General features: G+C 46.4%; 1 protein-coding gene across 1 annotated transcript in view; it reads left to right on the forward strand.

Moving 5' to 3' along the window:
* The first annotated feature begins 214 nt into the window (after positions 1–214).
* The window catches only part of KDM7A (lysine demethylase 7A), a 79,564-nt gene continuing 58,709 nt past the window's right edge, over positions 215–21,069 (forward strand). The window contains exon 1 of the mRNA XM_075007354.1: positions 215–375. Within this exon, the coding sequence (XP_074863455.1) occupies positions 260–375 (116 nt within the window). The 5' untranslated portion in view covers positions 215–259. The remainder of the gene's footprint in view (positions 376–21,069) is intronic.

A 21,069-nucleotide genomic window follows, 5' to 3' on the forward strand; every position in this document is an offset into this window, starting at 1 on the left:
TTTTCTGTCGCGCATCCAATTAGCGCGGGCGGGCACGCTCGAGAGTCGCATCCGCTCGTGCGTCCCCCAGCGGCCGCTTGTTCTCGGGAGGCGAAGTTCCTGCGCGCGCATGCTCGGTGCTGGGAGCGTGGGGGCGCGCGCGCTCCGCGGGGCTTGGGGACGCGCGCGCGCGCGCGCTGTTGTTATTGGTGCCGCTGGCGGCGGCGGCGGCGGCGGCTGTTGGAGGGGGAGGGTGGCTCAAGCAGGGAGTTCTTTAAAGATGGCCGGAGCGGCGGCGGTGGCCGCGACCCCCGTGTACTGTGTGTGTCGGGAGCCCTACGACGTGAGCCGCTTCATGATCGAGTGCGACATCTGCAAGGACTGGTTCCACGGCAGGTAGGCGTCGGGGGCCCCGCGAGGCGAGGAGAGCCCCCGCCTGGGCCGTGGGGGGGGTGTGGGGAACAGCCGGGGGTGTCCTCAACCCCGGCAACAACAACCGCTACCAGCGCGGAGCGGTGCGGGGGAGACGGACCCTGGGGACTCTTCGAGTCTCTGTGCTCCCGGCGGGACGGCTGCGGACTCCCCTTCCCCTGGCTAGCGGAGCGGCGGCAGCGCCGGCTCCCGGCGAACCAGCCCCCCCCCCCCCCCCCCCGCATATCCTCTTGCCCCGCGGCGCGGAACTCCGCTTCCCTCCGCGCGCCGGGTGCCTGGCTCGGCCGTGGGGCCGTGTCACCCTAAAAGTCAAAGGCGCAACAGCTGGGGGCTCGGGCCGCTGGAGAGCGGCGCCAGGAGCTGTCCAGAAGTTGGGCTCTCCCTGGGGTGGGGGTGGGGCGCGACATGTGCGGGAGGGGGGATTCCCTAGGCTGCTTCTGTCATGCAGGGGGCGGCAGCTGGCGCCCGCAGGGAGGTGGGGTAACGAGACCACCCCTTCGCTTGTCCCGGCGTGTTGGGGCTACTACGGGCCGGGAAGCGCCGGCTGCGGCCGTGCCTGGGGCTCGTGGCTCGCTTTGTGTTTTGGGTCCGTCCTTGCTTTCTTTGGGTTTGACGTTTCTTGGCCGGTCCCAAGCGGCTTCCCAGGCCGCCGCCGGCTCGCGTGTGTTTTGTAAGCGGAGCGTGTGCGTGAGAGAGGCCTGAGGCGGCGGCAGCCCGGTGTCTGTGTGGGGGAGAGGGGGGTGGGGGATTCACGGACATTTAAACAAAGAAACAAGTTGGGGGTTCGGCGGCCCAAGTGGCTGCCCGGCTCTGCTCCCGGCTGCTTGGCTCACGTTTAGTTTGTTGTTTGTAGCGCCCAAGCGCCGGGATATTTACAGCGGACCTGGTTGTGATTGTAGGAAGTGCGTTTTGATTGACAGCAGGACATTTAAATACCCCCGATTTAACAAAAACAGACTCACGATGTGAAGCAGGCTAGACAGCTGAGTCTCCCTCTGCTGGATGTGGATGGGAAGTGGATTTTTTTTTTTTTTTTTTTTTTTTTTTTTTTAAAACAAGCACATGCTTTTCGTGCTCACTACAGATTTCTAGAGGCCAGGGGACAGTGGACGCAGTGACAAGCCCCAAAGTTATCTAGTACATAAGAAAAAATATTCTATTGCATAATCAGCTCTGTAACTTTTTTTAGAGATTCTTGGCCAGTGCAGGAATATTTGTGTCCTCAAATCCCCAGCCTGTGGTCCTGTTGTTGAGAACAGGAAGAGTGCCTTTGACAGCCTCTGACAGCAACAACAGTTGCTGCCTGTAGGTTTAGGTCTAACGTGTAGGTTTTGTTTGAATATATACATTTATGTGTGTAACTTTTTTGCTGGGTGGGGAATTTTAATGACTTCATTACCTTTTTGTTGATCATGTGTTCAGAGAATTCAGACTTCATTTTTATGAGCCTTGTATACAAAAGCGAAGGACAAAAAAAGCCTGAGTAGATTCAAAAGTGTAGTTCTAAACCCATAAAAATTAGCAAGGTGTAGGGTTTGGTACAACTATTTTTCGTTGACTGGATTTCAAGTTGATAGTGATTACATCTTTATTCTCCAGCACATACAGAAGCTGTTTCCATTTGGATTTGCAGCTTTGTGACATCATTCACAATTATCTTCCTTCATTATCTGTTAAATAATATTTTTATTTGCTCTGCACTCTTCAGAACACAGTTGGATTGGACCTTGCCTATGCTTGCCTGGTTTGAGAAGTTTGTATGAAGCTAACTAATGCATCCTAATGCACAGTCCCTTCGATATTTATTTTTTTTAAAGAGGAAGGGGCAGTTTTGTTGAAAGTGTCTGGGGGGGCTTGTGTGTTTTTTTTTTTTTTTTTCAATTTCTCCTTAAATGGTGATGTACAGTATATGCTGATGCAGTGAAAGGTAAGCTTTCTTCTCTTTGTGCCAACCACATCCCTTGAGGCTGTTAACTAATGAAATGTTATGGCAAGAATCTTTTTATGAAAAAAATTCCATGTAAATCTATAGATTATGATGCTGGATAACTAATGTTTCATGGCAGTTAAGTAGCTGTTTCTTTTTCTTACTAATTGGAACACTGGTAGAATATGGAAAACAGCAGAAGATTGTTTGCTATCCTTTTGAGCATCACAATCTTATTTGGGCATACGTTGTTTCAATTTTGGCAAAACACATATTGCACTTCTAGTCATTTGCTGTACATAAATTTGTAGACCAGTGTTTCCCACATGGTGTTCCACGGAACCCTGGGGTTCTGTGCAGTTAAAATATGGGTTCTGTGAGAAAATTCCTCTATGGCTTCCTGCCCTGCCACTACTAAAACAGTAGAACTAAATGTAATTGGTTTAATGGCTGGGGGGGAGGGAGCTGGGCAGGAGGGATCTGGCCATTTTAGAATTTTAAAACACTAGAACTGGAAGGGACCTTGATAGGTCATCGAGTCCAGTCCCCTGCTCTCATGGCAGGACCAAGCACCAAGTTAAACCAACTGAATTCAGTTCCATTATTTCAGTGGCGGCAGTGGAGGGAGCTGCAGAGAAGCCCCTCACTTGCCCCGGTTACCTGAGCAGCTGCACCACTGTGGTGAGCGTGGCTTGGATCACCACTGCCAGCAGAGCACCTCCATGCCAGCCTTCCTTCTGCTGGTTGCATGCGGCCGCCCAGCATAGGCTCCCCAGCCAGGGCCACAGATGAGTTAGTTCCCTGGGCGGGTTTGAGGCTGAGGCTGCTTAATCCTGGGAACTGGGGGGAGGCAGGGTTTGGAGCTGAGAGGGGCTAAGCCTGAGAACAGGTGGATGGGTTTGAGGCTGAGAGGGGTTAAGCCTGGAGATGGGGAGGATGGGTTTGTGTGATTTGGGGTAAAGCTTGGGGATTGTGGGGTGGATTTGGGGTCTGAGGCAGGTAAAGCCTGGAGCTGGAGAGTGGGTTTAGGGGCCTGGGGTGTTAGTCTGGGAATGAGTTCTGCAAAACTCTTTTGAGTTTAAAAGGGTTCCATGGCTGAATAAAATTGGGGAACGTTGTAGCCACATCTTCACACAATGTTAAGGGTTACCTAAATTATAGGTGGCCTTTGTAATATAGAAGGGCATGCATACCTTTCTATTCTTTAATCATTAACACTGTATATAAATTATTGTCGCGTAAGGGTTAAATATTGTATTCTGGCACCTTAAGGAAATACATTTACCATTTTAAAGCACATAATAGAGGGAGTTGTTTGAGAACCACAGAACAAGAAGTTGTTTAATCAACTGACCTCGTGTGCCTCAGTGTCCCTGTCCGTACAATGTGGCTGTTGTGAAGTTAATATTTTAAAACACTTTAATACCTTTGTTTAGATTTAAACATATAGGAAAAAAATGTAAGCAGGTGCATTCAGTTAGCTTTTCACAGGAGCCTGAACTTATTTTTTACCTCTTCATCTATCCGGGAAACATATCTTCAGCTTTCTTCAAAATCCCTAACAAATAAATGTCTTTTGCAGGATTCATGACAAGTCACCGTTGCTTGGGCCATAACAGAGGAAGTCTGGAAACAAGTCTTTGCAAAGGAGGCACTTACAGCTGTGTCCCTGTTTTTTTAAATAAGAATAATGAGGAAAGGTTCAGCTTGGGTGCCTCAGTGGACTGCAGTTGTGGAAGTTGGGCATGAGGAAAGAGCCATTAGTTTAGCTAGGCCAGTCAAAAGCGGTTTAGTTAGGTTATAATCAATATTTTAAACTCTTCCTGAAGACTACTGGGTGACTTCTGCAGATCCCAGTGAGATACCTCCACATAACAAATGAGCTGCTTCATTCTGCACTAGCTTCTGTCTCTGGTTTTTAAGGTGTAGCTCCATGTAGAGTGCATTGTAGTAGTCTAATATTAAACTAAAGGTTTAAACAAAAAGTACAAAGATTTAATGAAACATTAAAATATTTTAAATATCTGAATTACTGTATTTGAGAGTTTGTGCATATTTTATATTTTTAGTATACTCACTGACAAATTGTTGTTCACTTACTTCTCTGCTTCTATCCTGCATGCATCCACTACTACCTGAACTCTTTTTTTCAGAAGTCTTAAAGAGTGTGTGTGCAAATGAAGCCTTTGGATTCTTGTCCATTTTGGCTTCTGTATCCAGAAGGAAAAATTCTTGAAAGGATTTTTGTAAGGGTGTTTTTTTTTAATGGCAAGGTTTTGGCCAAGCTTTGTTGTAATTTTGTTAAAATGTACATTCACATGAGTAGTTACAGAGAGGTTAGTCTGTGTCTTCATAAAACAAAAAAGAAGTCTTGTAGCACTTTAAAGACGAACAAATTAATGTATTAGGTGACCAGGTTTTGTGGGGCAAACCCACTTTTTCAGATCTGGAAATAGTGCCCTGGTAGTAGTAAACAGAGCACCTAGGACAGTATTTCCAGATCTGAAGAAGTGGGTCTGCCCCACGAAATCTCATCATCTAATAAATTATTTTTTTAGTCTTTAAAGTTCTACATGACTGCTGGTTTGTTTTTATTCCTGTGAGTGCTTAATAAAACCAAGTAATATGCATATTAGGGGTGTTAATGATTAACAGGTTAGCCTCACACTACGCCCTTGATGTTTACGGGTTACAGGTAACCAGTAAGGGGCTGTGGGGTTGCTCTAGCCTGGAGGGCATGTGCTGGGGAAGCCTCTCCAACCCAGCCGGGATGGAGTTGCCCCCCTTCTGTGGAGCAGGGCTGCTTCTGCTAGGCTGGAGCACCCCTGGCTGGAGCACCAGACAGGCTGCTCTTGCCCAGCCATGGTGCCAGGAAGCGGGTCTGAGCTGCTATGGATGGGGGCTACTTTGGCTGTGTTGGAGCACCTCCCACCCACAGCAGTGCTACAGGCAGGGACACTTCAGTCAGGCTTGAAGCAGCTCTGGCCCTGGTGTGCTGTGGGCAGGGGTGCTCCAGCCCTTCGAACAAAATTCAAAAGAGAGAGTTTGGGTTTATTTGGTGCTGTCTCAGTACAGGAGGGTGCACTTGGTGACTACTCAAGGTCCTTTCCAGTTCTACATTTGTGTGACTCTGTCTGTATTTTTGTAGTGTTGTCTGCCATAAGTTACTGTTGCATGCACGTATATAGCATAGGCTTCTTGCATTTCTTTAATGTTCATACCCATTAGAGATTTAGACTGTAAGGCTGTGGCTACGCTAGCCTTCCCTTTCGGAAAGGGCATGTAAATTATGGCCATTCCAAAATGCAAATGAGACACTGATATTAATATTCAGCGTCTGATTTGCATAATAACCCCCAGGGGCAGTTGAAAGTGCTGGTTTTGAAATAAAAATAGCTTTCCAAATTTGTGAAGAAGGGTGCTTTCGAAATCAGGGCACGCTTTTGAAGGCATCCCAGCTACACAGCTATTTTTATTTTGAAATCAGCACTTTTGATGGGCTGGGTGGCTGCTATTATGCAAATGAAGTGCTGAACATTCATATCAGCTCATTTGAATTTCCAAATGGCCATTCTTTACATGCCCCTTCCAAAAAGGAGGGGTGGTGTAGCCATGGCCTTGAGAGACTTTTACTTTATTTCTGTACCACAAAAAATATGCAAGGAACTTTCAAGGCTTTAAAAAAAAAACAGAACAAAACCCGAAAACAAAAACTGCCCTGAGAAGCTTAAAACCTGATTTCTATGCTTGTTACTTTTTGGGTTTTTAAAACTGAATCATTGAGACACAGCCAATATCTGCTACAAAGTGGGTACAGCCAACTTTTGTCCCTTTTTAAATGTAAAGGAATTTGATACAATACCCAACTTAGATCTCATGTCCATTTATTTGGTGGGGGGGCTGGGAGGGGGAAAAGTGCAGTGATCTCTCTTGCCTCCCCTCCCAATTTTTGCTTTTCAGATTGCAGTACACTCATCCCTCGTTAAACAAATACTTTATTTTCAAGTACTCTCTTAAACAAAGGACACACATACCTCCCTTAGTTCACTCAACGGATGAAGTGTCCCCACTAATACGAGCATAACCCCCACCCCGTGGCTCCAACCCCCTGTAGTCTGACCCCCCTCCCCGCTGGCCCCACAGCCCCAACCTGTTGCAGCCTGACAACCCCTGCCAGCTGCGCAGCAGACCACCACCAGCCCCATGGCCCTATAAAATGGCAGCCTGAAGGCTCCGTGTCCCCGCAGCCTGACCCCACCCTGCAGCTCCAAACCACAGCAGCCAGATCCGCTTGCCGTCCCCACAGCCAGACCCCCATGCCAGCTCTGTACCACAGCAGCCTGGCATCCTCCCCCCCGCCGTGGCCCCACAGCCAGACCCCCTTGCTGCCTGTACCCCCTCTGTGATCCCAAATCCCAGCAGTCAGGCCTCCCTGCTGCCTGTACCCCCTGCGACCCCAAACCGCAGCAGCCAGACCCAACCCCCACTGGCCCCGTATCATGACCCTCTGCTGGCCCCACAGCCCGAAGCCGCGGCATCCTGAACCCTGCCCCTATGGACCCAACCCACCACCAGATTTTAACCCTCCCTCCTGCTCACAGCCCCAAACTACCCCAAGCCTTTAATGCTCCTCAACCCAAAGTTCACTTACCTTTCAAAAGCAGCACCACGTGCTGCCTCTCTTTCCTGGAGTAAGGAGCCCTAGGAACCAATCAGAGGTATTTACATGTATTTTAATAGGAATTTAGTGTCCCTCTTATGAGTTTTCACCTACAAGCAGAAAGTTGGGAACCAGTTGTGCTCGTATAGCAAGGGGTGAACGTAGTGCAAAACCCACTGCATAGTGGGATACATAGCTGTACATAGACTGGTTTCAAATGCACAAAACGAAAGCTGAAATTCTGATACAGTAATTTTAGTTTTTTTGAGAAAGGTAGCATCTCATAAGTTAACACTGTTTCATTAAAACTAAATTCTCTTAGTGGAAGGTTCCAGGAGTAGTTGTGTGAAGAAGAGGATTCTCCATTGCTGAACAGTCATAATCTAAATCATTTTTTTGAGATCATTTGAAAATCTTTTTTATTGTAAATGCTAAGTGTGTGAGCCTGTTACTACAAACTTGGTGCACTTTACAACTGAATTTGTTTTTCTTCTTGAGTCTGTTTTTAGATCTAGAAATTTATATCCCTGTCTGTTTTTTAAAATGCTTACAATTTCACAGCTGTAGAGTGTCTTGGTGACCATATTTCACAGTGAACAAGTTGTTAGACGATCATGAGGAGGAAAACTACAGTACTATTCATGTGTGCATAGTGGACATTACTTTTGGTTATAACTAAAAACCTTAAATGACTAAACTTCAGTTTACATCATCTTGGAACTTACAGCATTGATTTGCAGTTCTCTCTCCCAGAAACTTAATTCTATATTTAATCTAACCTGCTGAATAGAAGTAGCTTCATATCCATCCCTGTGAGAATTGTTTCCAGTACAGGTATACCATTTAATTCTCAGTTGCGCCTTAGGTCTTTTCCAAATGTTTGTGTGGGGACAGTTCATTTGAAAAGGTAGAATGTTCTTCTTTGTTTGATACTTTAGGGACTGGTTAGTAAAAACACAGATGCCTCAAAGTTTTTTCTGCCTTTTAAAAGAATTCCTTTTATCAGTTTTCAGGACTAAGAATGAATAAAGAAATTGTACTTTAGAATAAAGTGGAAAAAAACACATTCATTAGAGTGATTATGGTAAATATCCATTATTCCCGATACTAAGAGGTTCTCAGTCCCCTCATTTTAGTACAGTATCAATCTCCAAATCAGTTTTGAGCTCCTGTGATTGTCAGCATTAGCAATCTCAGGTATCCTAATTAGAGAATTTGGCAGATTGAGAATGAGATTTCTTCACGCTGGTTAAACGGAGAATATTACAGTAACTGTTTTTGTTTTTTTGTGTTTTTTTTTTTTCTCCCCCCCCCCCCCCCCCCGCGAAATCATTGATGTGCATTCCTGTTTTAATAGCATCTCACTTCTAGGTAGTTTGGTTTATATACTGAAAAGAAGAGGATGGCCTTGCAGTCAAGTCATCAGACTAGTACTGAGAGCATTTGGTGTCTGATTCCATCCTTGCCACAAGTTTCTGAACTTACTGAGAACAAGTTATTCTCTTTGTATCTTCATTTCCTTTCTGTCACATGACCTCTCTTTTCAGAATATAAACCCATTAATCTGTGTGAAGTGATCATCCAACTGAGTGTTGTAGAAAAGTCTGATTCTTCCAATTGTATGGATATCTGTTTTGAGTGCAGTTGTCTTGTCAGATTGGGGTTTGACCATTTTATATATGTACTGTGTTTGGAAGTAACACATTCTTTTTCTTATGACCAATAGTCTGTTCCCTATTCATATAGTCATTTTTTTTCTAAAGCCCCAACTTCTTGAATCATGTGAGATGAGACTCTTTCCTCCCTTTTTAAAAGTAAACTTCTAGCCCTCGTGGTTGTGGAGGAGAGGGAATGTGAAAATGTGAATGCTAAAGGCTCCAATCAAAAAGTAAATATTTTTAAATTTTTTTTTTTTTTAAATATACTCATGACTTTCAGAAGATGCTTGACTCATAACTTTTGAATTCTTCGGTTGGGCAGTCAAGTCAATTTTGTTGCAGTGAATGCTTTTATAATAAAATTGCAGTGGGAGGCAACAAGGGAATTTCATCATGCTAAAATATGTGGTGGTGTTAGTTTTTTGATAGTACCTTTCATCTAAGAATGAAAGTATCTTGTGTACACAGGAATCATTTAATCCATTACTGAATGTTCTGGGGTGAAATACAGCTGCTGTTTAACAATGTACAGCAATGAGTAATTTTGAACAGGAAGTGAAGAATATGGTGAAAATCTGTAAGAATCTAGGTAGGCAGAACTCAGTTTTCCAGATTAGAATCAGGGCATGACATATTGAGCCTATATCCATTTTTGGTAGAACACTGGTAGTATCTAATAAGGTACAAATCATTTATCTAATAAAGAGATTCCATGATTGTAATTTTCTTTGTGTCACTTTGAAGCCTAGAATCAGTGTGAAGTGATGGAAACAGCTACAAGCATAGTGGAGAGTCCTTTAGACTGTCACCACATTCATCTGTTAAAGGGATTTGTGGAGTGTTAGGCCGTGTCTGCACAGCAGCGTTATTTTGAAATAATCTATTCTGAGATAGCTATGTTGAAATAACACAGCTACACACAAGAATGCATTTCAAAATAGCGTGTTTGGATACATAGTGTCTATTTTGAAATAGTTCCATTGGATGCCATTATGGCTTATTTTGCAATAGCACTCTTCCCATGTCTGAAGAAATGCCTGTTTTGAATAGCTATTTCAAAATAGGTGTTATTCCTCCTGAAATGAGTTTTACAAAATTTGAAATAATGTACCTACTATTTTGAATGTATTTCAAAATAGTGCGTGTAGTGTAGGTGCTCAAAGTTATTTCTAAATAATGCCTGTTATCTTGAAATAACTTTGTGTTGCCGTAGCCTTACTGTCCAAATAAGTTCTCAGCTGTTTTCTTTTTGAACTAGACTCTTAGAACAGTTTGAGTTTTTCCTACTTACTTGTACTATGCTGCTTAAAATCTTAGGATTTAGAATTGTTGTTTGAAATAGTTTAGTTGTCATGTATGTGGTATTTAATTGCTCATTACCAATCATATTGTTAGCCTGGCCTGTTTTAATGTACCATTTGGAGAAAAAAAAAAAGTACAGTTTAATTTGGTAATCCCATTTTATGTCACCTGAGTTAGTGAAGACAGTTTTTGTGAGGCAATAAGTATGAAATTTAACTCATTAGTAGAGAATTTGTATTACATCACCATCTAGATATTTTACATAGAAAATGCTTCAACATTGAAAGAGCATGTTTGGTTTCTTTGACATGCGGTTAATTAGACTGAAGTATTAAAGTAATGGTTTTAAAGATACTCATATTTTTGGGACTGAAGGCCTTGTTGATCATCTTAATGAATCCAGTATTTTATATAATGGGAGCCCATGTTGGAGTTGGATGGTCCTTGACTCTTAAAATAGAGCAGGGATGGGCAACAATTTTTACAGGGGGGCCAGTCTGAATTTTGGTAAGTCATCATGGGCTTCACTTTTCTTATTAATGACACTATGTCTCCATTTATTGCAAATTACTTTCATTGTGTTATCTACACAGCAGGGTAATGACACTTAAGAATGAACTATTATAAAAAGATTTTTGTTCATATACCAGGCAAGGAAGATAAATGCCAACAACTTAAAATAAATTGACAAACCCATTAATGACTATTACTGTCGTCCACTGTATTTTTAAAGAGATTAAATTTAAAATATGATTTTTAAAAATGAATATTTTTAGGAGAAATCTTCTCTTATAGGGCTAGTTATGTGTTTGATGCCCAGCAATGTGTGAACTGTTGCAAAGATCATGTTGTATTTCAAGAGTCCTATAATAAATAGTTCTAATTCTGATGTATCAAACGGTTTAGGAACCGGCCCAAACCAGAATCACGAGGTCCCTGGGTTAAATTTGGAGGAGCTGGTTCTCGGCCCTGGAAGGGCAAGGACCTTGGGTGGCAGGGTTGGGGCTGGGGCCTTCTTTGCCCCAGCCAGTTCTTCAGTTTTGCCTGGCCCATGCTGCCAAAAATTTAGGGGGCCTGAGCTCTGGCTGCTGCCACAGTAGCAGTGGTACTGGCCAGGAGCCACCAGCCCTTTTAAATCACCAGTCCCAAGGCAGTTGCCTCAATTGTTGAGTCATGGTGGGCCATACAGAAATGTTAAACTATCAGAACTATTAACTGTTCATTATGGCTGCGTCTACACTAGCAAGTACGTTCGAAATTAGGAGCGGAAGACCGAGCTCTTTCAAAAGAACCCGCGGAGCATCCACACACTGCACTCTTTTGAAAGTAACTTCAGAAGAACTCCTGCGTTCTTTCGAAGTCGGTCCTTCGTTCCCAAGGTGGGAAGAGTACCCTCCTTCAAAAGATAATTTTGAAAGAGAGCAAGCGTAGATGCTCCATGGCCCGCTGGTTTGAAAGAGGGAGTCCTCCATGGCGGCAATCAGCCAGCAGGCGGCGGTGCTGCTCACAGCACAGATGGAGCTCTATGGCTCCAGCATCTGGCCGCGCTTAAGGACACAGGCTCCCAGAAACCCTCAGACAGGGAGCTGAGAGCATGCAGCCAGCAGTGAGGCCACGCTGCTCTCCAGCTCACCAGCCACCTTGACGGCCAGCCAGTCCCCGCCACACCACTCGGTCCTGTGGCCAGCCACCCGGGCCCGTGGCCACCCCACGGGCCCTCCAGAGACAGTAGGGAGGTGTCCCAGGAGGTGAGCCAGGCCCCAAAGCTTCGAGCTGCCTCCTGGACAGAGGCTGAGATCCAGGACCTCCTCTCCCTCTGGGAGGATGAGGAGGTCCTCCAACCAACGGGGATCCGTCTCCACAATGCAGTCATCTTTGAGCGGCTGACAAAGGAGCTGCCTGGCTGCGGCCACCCCACCCACACATTGGGCCAGGTGCGGTCAAAGGTGAAAGAACTGCGGCAGGGGTATTGCAGGGTCCAGGATGCAGCCAGGCGGTTGGGGGAGCCTCCACAAGCTTCCCCTACTACAAGGAGCTCCACCGCCTCCTGGGGCTGAAGTAGGCCGGACCCCCCACCATCCTTCTCGACACGTCCGTGGGTGACGCAGAGCCGGAGACGTCAACAGAGGGCAAGGAGCACCCGGGACCATCAGCCAGCTCTAGGCGACTGTGGACAGCATGGCGACTTGACTCCACCAGCGATGATGAGGGCTCAAGCGAGGGGACCCTTGTCATTGACTGCCCAATTGGGGTGTACAGCCAGGCCCCGTCCAACCGTGCCTCGCCTGCCTTCCCAGATGGACTCATAGGTAGGTGGCGTGCCCACCAGCCTCCCTAGTGCCCAGGGAGGGAGTGTCAGGTCCCACCCGGGGTGGCCACAAGCATCCCACATGGCCACCAGCCCAGGTACATGTGGACCCTGGACGGCTATGCTCCCCGGGCTCAGGAGGATGATGCACGGCACTCGGCACCACATAGCTGGGACAGCACCAGGGGCTGGCCAGACATGGAGGGACTGGGGAACAGCGGGGGCTGGGTGCGTGTCCTCAGTACCCCAGCAGGACACCCAGGGACATGGAACCTGGGGTGGGGTGGACAGGACACAGGGACCTGCACCTGGGCCTAATGGCCCATTCCCCTCTCCCCAGCTCCTGCAGCCAGCGGCTGGACCAGCCCCACCATAGAGGGCGAGGGGGAGCGGCCTTCATCCCAGGCAGGGACTGTGCGGGGCTGCCGCCAGGCCATCCTCAAGCACCACCAGCGTGGTGATGAGAAGGCTGGGGATGCTGCCCATACCGCAGCTTTGCAGGACCTTACCGATGTGCTGTGGGAGTGGCTTGCCATGGAATGGCAGGCCTGGGACTGAGTTGTGGCGAACATGGACGCCCTGACTGGGGCTGTGCTGGGCCACCTAGACCCAACCACTGACCCATCGCAAGCCACTCACACCCTTGCTCTCCCTGCCCCCACCCTCCCGTCTCTCATTCCCTCCCGTCACCCAGCTTCTGCCCCACCCCCGACATCCCCTGCCCCCCAGGTCTTCCCCCCCCCACCCTCTTCAGTGAACCCCCCACGAGCCTGACCTCTCTGCCCCTGTCAACCCACCTGTCCCCGGCTGCCCTGATGCAGCTGGACCATATGTTGATGACCAGGGCTGGCCAGGGTGAGGCCACCCTCCCGCATCCCCCCACTCCCCCATGCAGACCCCAGGGAGCCTGCAGGGGTCCCACACCAGCAGCGTCCCTCCTTCCACATGCCACCCACCTCAGCCTAGCCGCAAGGGACCACCCGGACCCAGGGGTGGGGGGGAAGGCGGGGGTGGGCAATGGGATCCTGTCCCTCGACCCCCATAAACGATTAGGGCCTTCTGCCCTTTTGTCAGCCCTCCCAGGGTCTGGAGGGTGACCACCTGGGGCCACAATGCCCCTGTACATAGTTCCCCCCGCAGTGCCCCTTTTTGTGATACCCCTCCCTGTACATAGGCAAAACGGTAATAGCGGTTAAGTAAAGTGTTTATTTCATGGTTCCATCTGGGTCCCCTGTGCGTGTGTAGGGGTGGTGGGGTGTGTGTGTGTGTGGGGGGGCGGGGGGGGGTTACTATGGTCCCTGCTCAAAGGCCTGGTGCAGGGCCTCCCATACCCTCACTCCGTCCCTCTGGGCCTGGCGACATGGGGCAGCAGGGGGCTGCTCATACCCGTGCCCTGCCTCAATGGCCCACCCGTGCACGAATGGCTTGTGCTTCACCTCCATGAGGTTGTGCAGCGTACAGCAGGCCGAAACTCTGGGGAGGCCCACTTCCAGCCTCGTGAGGAGGCATCTGAAGTGCCCTTTCAAGCCGCCGAATGCCCACTCCACAGTGTTGCGGGCCTGGTTCAGCCGCTCATTTTGAAAACGTCCTGGCTGGGCTGTGTGTGCCCCGTGTACAGCCTCATGAGTCAGGCCTGCAAGGGGTAGGCTGCATCTGCCCTGATGCAGGGTGTCATTGTGGTGTCCCCAATGGGGAGCTCCTGCTGGGGGATGAAGGTCCCCTCTGCCAGGCGATGGCCCAGCCCCAAGTTCCGGAACACCCTGGTGTCATGGGCACAGCCGGACCAGCCCACACTGATGTCCTGGAACCAACCGCTGGCGTCGACGAGTGCCTGCAGGACCACGGAGCGGTAGCCCTTACGGTTTATGAAAGCCCCGTCGCTGTGCTCTGGGGCCCAGATGGCGATGTGCATGCTGTCCAGGGCCCCGAAGCAGTTTGGGAAGCCCAGTTCCTCGAAGCCCTGGATGGCATCGTCTAGGTCCCTGACACGGACCAGCTGTCTCAGGAGGACTCTGTTGATGGCCTGGATGACCCGCAGGGAGCGGGAGGAGGATGCACTCATGAACATGGGGTGGGGTGAAGTGTGCCCGACCATCCCTGTCCTGTCCCTGGTGAGGGCTGCCCTGTATTCCTCAATGGTGCCCCATGCTGGAGTGCCCCACATCCCCTGGCGCCCGCATGCACACAGCTGACCTCATTGAAGACGGCCCCAACAGTGGTCCTGCCCATCCCGAACTGGTGGCGGACGGATCGGTGACTGTCTGGAGTGGCCAGTTTCCAGAGGGGCGATGGCCACCCTTTTCTGGAGCGGGAGCGCTGGCCTCATGCAGGTGTCTTGGTGCTGGAGGGCTGGGTGAGCCAGTGGCACAGCTCTAGGAATATGCCCTTGGTCATCCGGAAGTTCTGTAGCCACCAGTCGTCCTCTCAGTCCTCCAGCACCAGCTGGTCCCACCAGTTGCTGCTTGTGGGGAAGCTCCACAGGTGGCGGATGCTCCGGGGGGACCGGCTGGGGACGTCGCGCCCTCAGGATGACTTCCAGGAGGGTGGCTAGTAGGCTGGCTGCCCGTAGCTGCTGCAGTGTGGCGGCCAGGACCATGGCCAGTGTGCTGGTCACAGCCTCAATGGTGGCGGGGGTGGGGAGCTGCTAGGGTTCCACGGTGCCTCCTCTGATCTCCTTCGTGTGTGAGCCTGGGGACAGGTGGCTGGCCCTTGACGTGTGCAGGCTGAGGTATGGAATGGGGGGCCCTTTAAGGGGACGGCAGGCTGCGGTCTCAGAAGGGCTTATCTGCCATGCGACACTGCCTGCGAGACTTCCTGCGCCTGTACTTTTGAAAGAATGCCCTGCATAGTGTGGACACTCATTTTCAAAATTGCACTCCAGAATTTTCGAAAGAGCGGATTGCACCTTCAGTCTCTGTGTGTGTGTGGACGCTCCCTTTCGAAAGGGCGGCTTTCGACGTTCTGTTTCGAAGGCTGCCCTTTTGAAAGGGGGCTGTAGTGTAGATGTGGCCTAAGTGAGTTTCCTTAGCACATGGTAGCAAAATGGGTAGGGTATTATGTAGTGGAGTTTTTGTATTGTTTGTTTTTTAATTGTCTGTCCACTATGTTTTCAGAAATTAATATAAGTGGTGCTCAGGAAACATACATCATTAGTGAAGTGCTAACTTTGAAATACAGTAGTCCCTTGAGTTAGGCAAGGGTTGTGTTCCCATGGACCCTTGTATAACTCAAATTTTGTGTTATTTGGGGGTGGCTTTTTCCCTGGGGAATGCATGTTCTGCAACCGGGGGAGCAGCAGAAAGGTAAATCCTGGCATTAGGGGAGCGCATGGGGAGGGTTAAGCCTGGCGGAGGGTTGGGGCCATGGGCGGAGGGCAGGGGGGTTAAGACTGGGGTGTGTTAGGGCTGCCAGGAGGGGTGGGGGTTGAGTTGAGCTGGGGTCGCATGTCGGGGTGGGGAGTGAGCCAGAACCAAGTGGGGGCCGGGGGGGTGGGGTGGAGTTTGAACCAAGGCAAGGGACATTGAGCCAGAGCCACGCGCAGGGTTGGTGAGCCAGAGCTGTGCTCAGGTGGTGAGCCAGAGCCAGGGGGGAGTGGGATTTTGAGTTGCACTTAACTTGTGTTAATGTGAGTTATGCACAACTCAAAATAGTGCATTTTGAGGGTTTACTGTATTCACTACTTACAATGTCTGGTCGAATTCTCTGCTCTTTCTGTGGGGGGAGGGGGGAACAATAGCCGCGCAGTGCCTGTTCCTTCAAGATGTCAGTTTGCGTATGGGTACTAGGCTGACATTTTGCCTGTTGTACAAATTCTTGTACTTGATTGTTTTGATTCTGAAAAGACTGTATGGAAATTTGTGACTTGTAAAGACTTTGATGTATTCAGTTCATAGGCTTGAAAAGTAACATTCCACCCCGTAAAAAGGAAGTTTTAGTCATTTAATAACAGAATTCCTTAATAACAGAATTCCAACCAGATACAAGGAAAAACTGTTAAATTGTTTTGGTGAATGAAGTACTTAGGGAGTTGCTGAACAATTTCTCATATTTCTCAGTCTTTATTCCAAATTATGATATTGGCACAGGAATACACAGAACTAACCTGCATTTCAAAAAGTTGAAGTGTCTGCAGATGTGTTTCTGCTTCATGTCAATACCATGGGTTTAAATGGATACTTCTGTCTTTCCAGGTCAGTTCTGCTTTGGATTGAATTAATATTTAATAGCTTTCTCTCCATTACTTTGGCATTAAATAAAGTAGATTTTCTTGTTGAGAATGTTGAGTTGCAGGATATAAGTGCTGATGTTTGCCACAGAAGCAAAAACTTCTGTAGAAGATCTTTCTACATTATTTTAAAAGCCAAATGCAGTGAGTCAAAACATTTTAAATTTTTAATGTGTTGTAGTATTCAGTGTTTGTTTGCATTTGAAATTCAGTTGACAGACTGCATCTAGCTTACTTAAACTTACCCCAACATTTAATTATGTTGGTTCTTCTTATATTAATGTTTTATTTTATTCACTTTAAGGCTGTCTTAAAACACTGTTCATGGAAGTGGGGGAAGGGGAAAAGAGACTTGAAGTTTATAGTGGAGTGTTTTTTAAATTTGATCTGATCTGGACCATTCTAGAAGGTGAGCTCTTGACATTTTCCAAACACACTTGGATACTACTAGCTTTGTGATGTTGATTTCATAGAGGTTAAAAAGGAAGGAAACACTAGATGAATAAGAAATAGCCAAATTGCTCACTTTGGTTACCCAGTATGTTTTGTAAAATAGCTGACATGGAAGTAAAAGAATAAAACTTCTTAAAGCCTTTCCTAAAGTATTACCCAGCACTTCTTACCTGTTTTTAGGTTTGGCTTTGGGTCCTCTATTAATTTTCAGATGTGCCTGAGGGACTTAGGAACTCAAGTCACTTAGGCTTTAAAGTTCTGTTTACAAAAATCTGATTTGACCTTCAGTGAGGCTTTGTTTCTTAAACCATGTGCTGCTTTTGAAAATTTTGCTCTTTTGTATCTTGCTTCCAGGAATAAGGGCTAATTCCATTTGCTTTTCAGAGGGGAACTGTTTCATCAGAGCTGTGTAAAACAGTGAAAACCCTTTGAGGTTGTCCCCCCTCCGCACACACCATGCCATAGTCTGTTGTTTACTAGCACTTCATCTTACCTTCTCCACCCCATGCCACCCCACTAAAACAAGAAGTCGGTACCCTGGGTAGTGACTTAGTTAAAATTGTGAAGTGTTACTGGTTTTGGTGAATACTAAAAAATGAGATTACATCCACAAGGACCAGACCAGCAGAGCTCTGATTCAGTGTATGCTTGTATTTTAAAAAAGGCCTTTTTCATTTTTTGCCACTTAAGTTCCATTGTGGTGTTGCTGTTATTGATGTGATTTTGTTTAATGACAAAAGCACTTTTGGCAACTGTGCAGTTCTTTTCCTAAAGATTTGACTATAGAAGCTGAATTTTAAAATTGTACAAGAAATTTTTTCCCTCAGTCTCGTTCATGAGACATAATATATAATTACAGCACATAGGAATGGAGCATTAGATCATATTCCATGTCTTAGGACTTGTTTAAATAGCAAATTTAATGTGTGGCAAGCCAGAGCATGACTCTGTAGCACACCAGCTTGCTGTGCAGTGAAGACTTGTACAGTGATTTTGAAAGTTCTGGGGCATGGTTTGGCATCCTACTACTCTTTGAAGTAGCATGCTAAATTGCACTCTGGGACTTTAACTGCACTGTGTAGTAAAATTGATTGTTATCTCTTAGATAAAAATTAAAATGTTTTTCAAACAGTAAAAAGATGAAAATTCTGTGTTATGAATGACATGTCCCATTTACTTTCTTGTTTTCCTAAAATACTATTTTAGTGATTTAAATATGTCTAGTATCTGGTTCACATACAAGATAGCCTATTAACTATTAGCAGGTACTCTCTTAACTCAGATGTTAAGAGGTCTTGTGTTATGGACCTAAAGACTCCGACTTTGTTGATAACACCGCTAAAGTCAGATGTTCAATACAGTGAAATTATTTTAGTTTGCTTTTTAAAAAAGACAAGAGCTTTACATAACTAAGTTTGCCACGTCTAATACTCAGAAGTTATGAAATGCCAGAAATAAGGCTGACTACACAGCCTTATTGGTCCTCTTACCCTTAAGTATTATGAGACATCCATTAGTTCCTGCATTACCTATTTTTTTTCCCTACAAGCCCCTGCCTCATTCTGTGCACAGAAAGGATGGCACTAAGGCAGCACATCAGGTTTGTATAATTAGAGTCCTGTGTGGATGCCAGTTTCTGTATTTGCACCTGCACAAATGAGCTGCGGATATCTACATTGACAGTTTTTTTTAATGCATTTGCTTCTGGTCGGTATCTGCTTGGATGGTGAACTGGAGCCCTGCTTGGGTGGTGAGCTGTGCCTTTGGGGGTTTGAACCAGAGTGGGGTGTTGAACCGGGGCCCTGTGTGAAGGGTGTTTTGAACTGGAGCCGTGCACTGGGCGGTTGAACTGGATCAAGAGGATGGAACTGGGGCCATGCGTGGAGGGTTTAAACTGGAGTTGTGTGTGAGGGGTGGTGAGCTGGAGTCAGGAATGGGAGGTGAGCCAGCAGGGAGGTTGAGCCAGAGTTGTGCCTGAGGGATGGTGAGCTACAGCTAGAGCCAGAGGTGGGGGTGGGGGGTTAGCGGAGCTGGGGGTGGGGAGCAAGCTAACTGCAACTGGAAATCTTGCATTTTCAGGGTTTAGTTTAGGAATCGGGTCAGCTGCTTAAGAGTGGGGTTGCATTCTCTGGGTTCGTGTACTCTGAGACCTTACTGTACTGTAACATCAGTAGAGACACTGGAATATCATAGGATGAAAAGATGACTATTGGTTCAGTTTTTTCTAAATAAAAGAAAATTCAGTTTGCTTGATTCTTAGTAGCGAGATATGAAAATGTTCATCTTTTGAATTCTTTGTGTCTAAGGCTGCTTTCTTGTCAGTCAGTTTAGTTTAGATCTAAGTTTTAATTGACTTATTTTTCCCCTCCAAATATTAATGCTCTTAGTTCCTTAGATTAGCTTTCAAATACAGTTCATTTTTCAGCTTTTTTTCGCTCTTGCAGGAAGTGTTCATATGTGATAATATTTTCAATCTGTTTCTCAGTCTTCATCTGTAGCCCAAACTCTTAACTCTTCTGTTTAAATCCTCCCTGAAGGAATGACAAATAGTGACTTATACAGAGTATCTGCAGAGTCATTTGCTAGGTTGTGACAGTTGGAATTTTTAGCACTTTGTTTGAATTTTCAGTTTTTGCTAAGTTAGCACTCTTTTGACACTTCAAGACAATTAAATTGAATTAATGATTAACCAGACTTCCATGGGATCTGCCAAACTGATTCAATACCTGTATCCCCATTCTTCTGGATAAAAATACTCACATTGGCATTCTTTTCTAGGGATAAGGAGTGGGAGGGTTTATTTTTTTGCTTAGCTTGCAGCTGTTGAAAACTGATTCTGCTAATAAAGGTACAACAGTTGTAAGAGTGTTTTTATTCTGCATGTGCAACCTAGATTCAAAACTGAGCATAGAAACTGTAGACCATGTTTTAATCAGAATATAATGCAAAATTTTGCAAAACTTTTGTGTATTAAATCAGAAATATTTTTGATTTCTTATTGATTGGACATTAGCAGTAATAGCTTATATTTAAAAAGATGTATTAGTCTTTAATATGTGCAGAATTCTTACATGTACAAAGTTGCTAAGATGGGGACTTTCTTTCCTATTGTATAGAAGCATCATTTGGAGATACAAATCAAGGGAAGATGTTATTTTAAAGCCCCTTTATAAGTTTTATTCTGTGTGCATGCTACACAGGTATGTGAGGCTTAAATCATTTTTTTTAAAGGTTATCTTCATTTTTATACAGAAAAAATTACGACTCCTTACACTCAGTGGTGTACCTTGGAAACTTCCAGGGATAAACCCATTCTGATAATCATCTGTAGCATGAATCCCCCTCCAAAATCACCATTATAAATAATACACACCTAATATACTTATGTTTAGAATAAATATACCTTTATTTAACTTAGTTACATGGTTTAAAAGACACTGCATTTAATTTAGGAGTGATATTTAATCTTAGACTGTTAAGTAAAAATCAATTAGCAAAGAAAGTATAAAGCAATAAATGAAACGTAAGTTGCTGGTATTTACACTGCCATCATTTACCCACCCCAGAATGTACACTTCTTTGAATGACAAAGTCCCTGCTGCTTGTGTGGGCATGCTTGAAGATCAGCATCTGGGGTGAAGACAGCAGGATACAGGCTCTGCGAATCAGTTGAGCCAAGGCACCAAGTTGCGCACACAACCCCTCTGAAACTGGAGCTGGTCCCACCAAATGCTAGCAGGTTGGGTTCTGGTTCACTGGACAGATAACTCTGCTTCTCTTGAGACTAGGGCAGTCTAGATTGCAGGCTTCTGCGGGAGCCTGCATATCTCCTGGTAGAAGTCTGCCACTCTGGGAGCCTTCTGCCAACATCCTGGTCATCCTCATTACACGAGAAGGAAGAGTTGGGTTGGCAAAGGGCTTTTCCTGATATTTGGCCCCAGTCCTCCCAACAGAACTGTTGGCAGGAGGTACATCAGTGCGTTGTACAACTTGTGTATTTTTTTTGCTGACAGTTCTCAGCAATTTAGATGTAGCCTGAGCCTGTCTCTCTGTTGTGGCCCTGCTTTGCAAGCACTTTCCCAATAAGAGTTATAGTTCTTCACTGTTTCTTCTCTGCAGCCCTTC

The sequence above is a fragment of the Carettochelys insculpta genome, chromosome 1 (assembly GCF_033958435.1).
Source record: "Carettochelys insculpta isolate YL-2023 chromosome 1, ASM3395843v1, whole genome shotgun sequence".
Taxonomy (NCBI): domain Eukaryota; kingdom Metazoa; phylum Chordata; order Testudines; family Carettochelyidae; genus Carettochelys; species Carettochelys insculpta.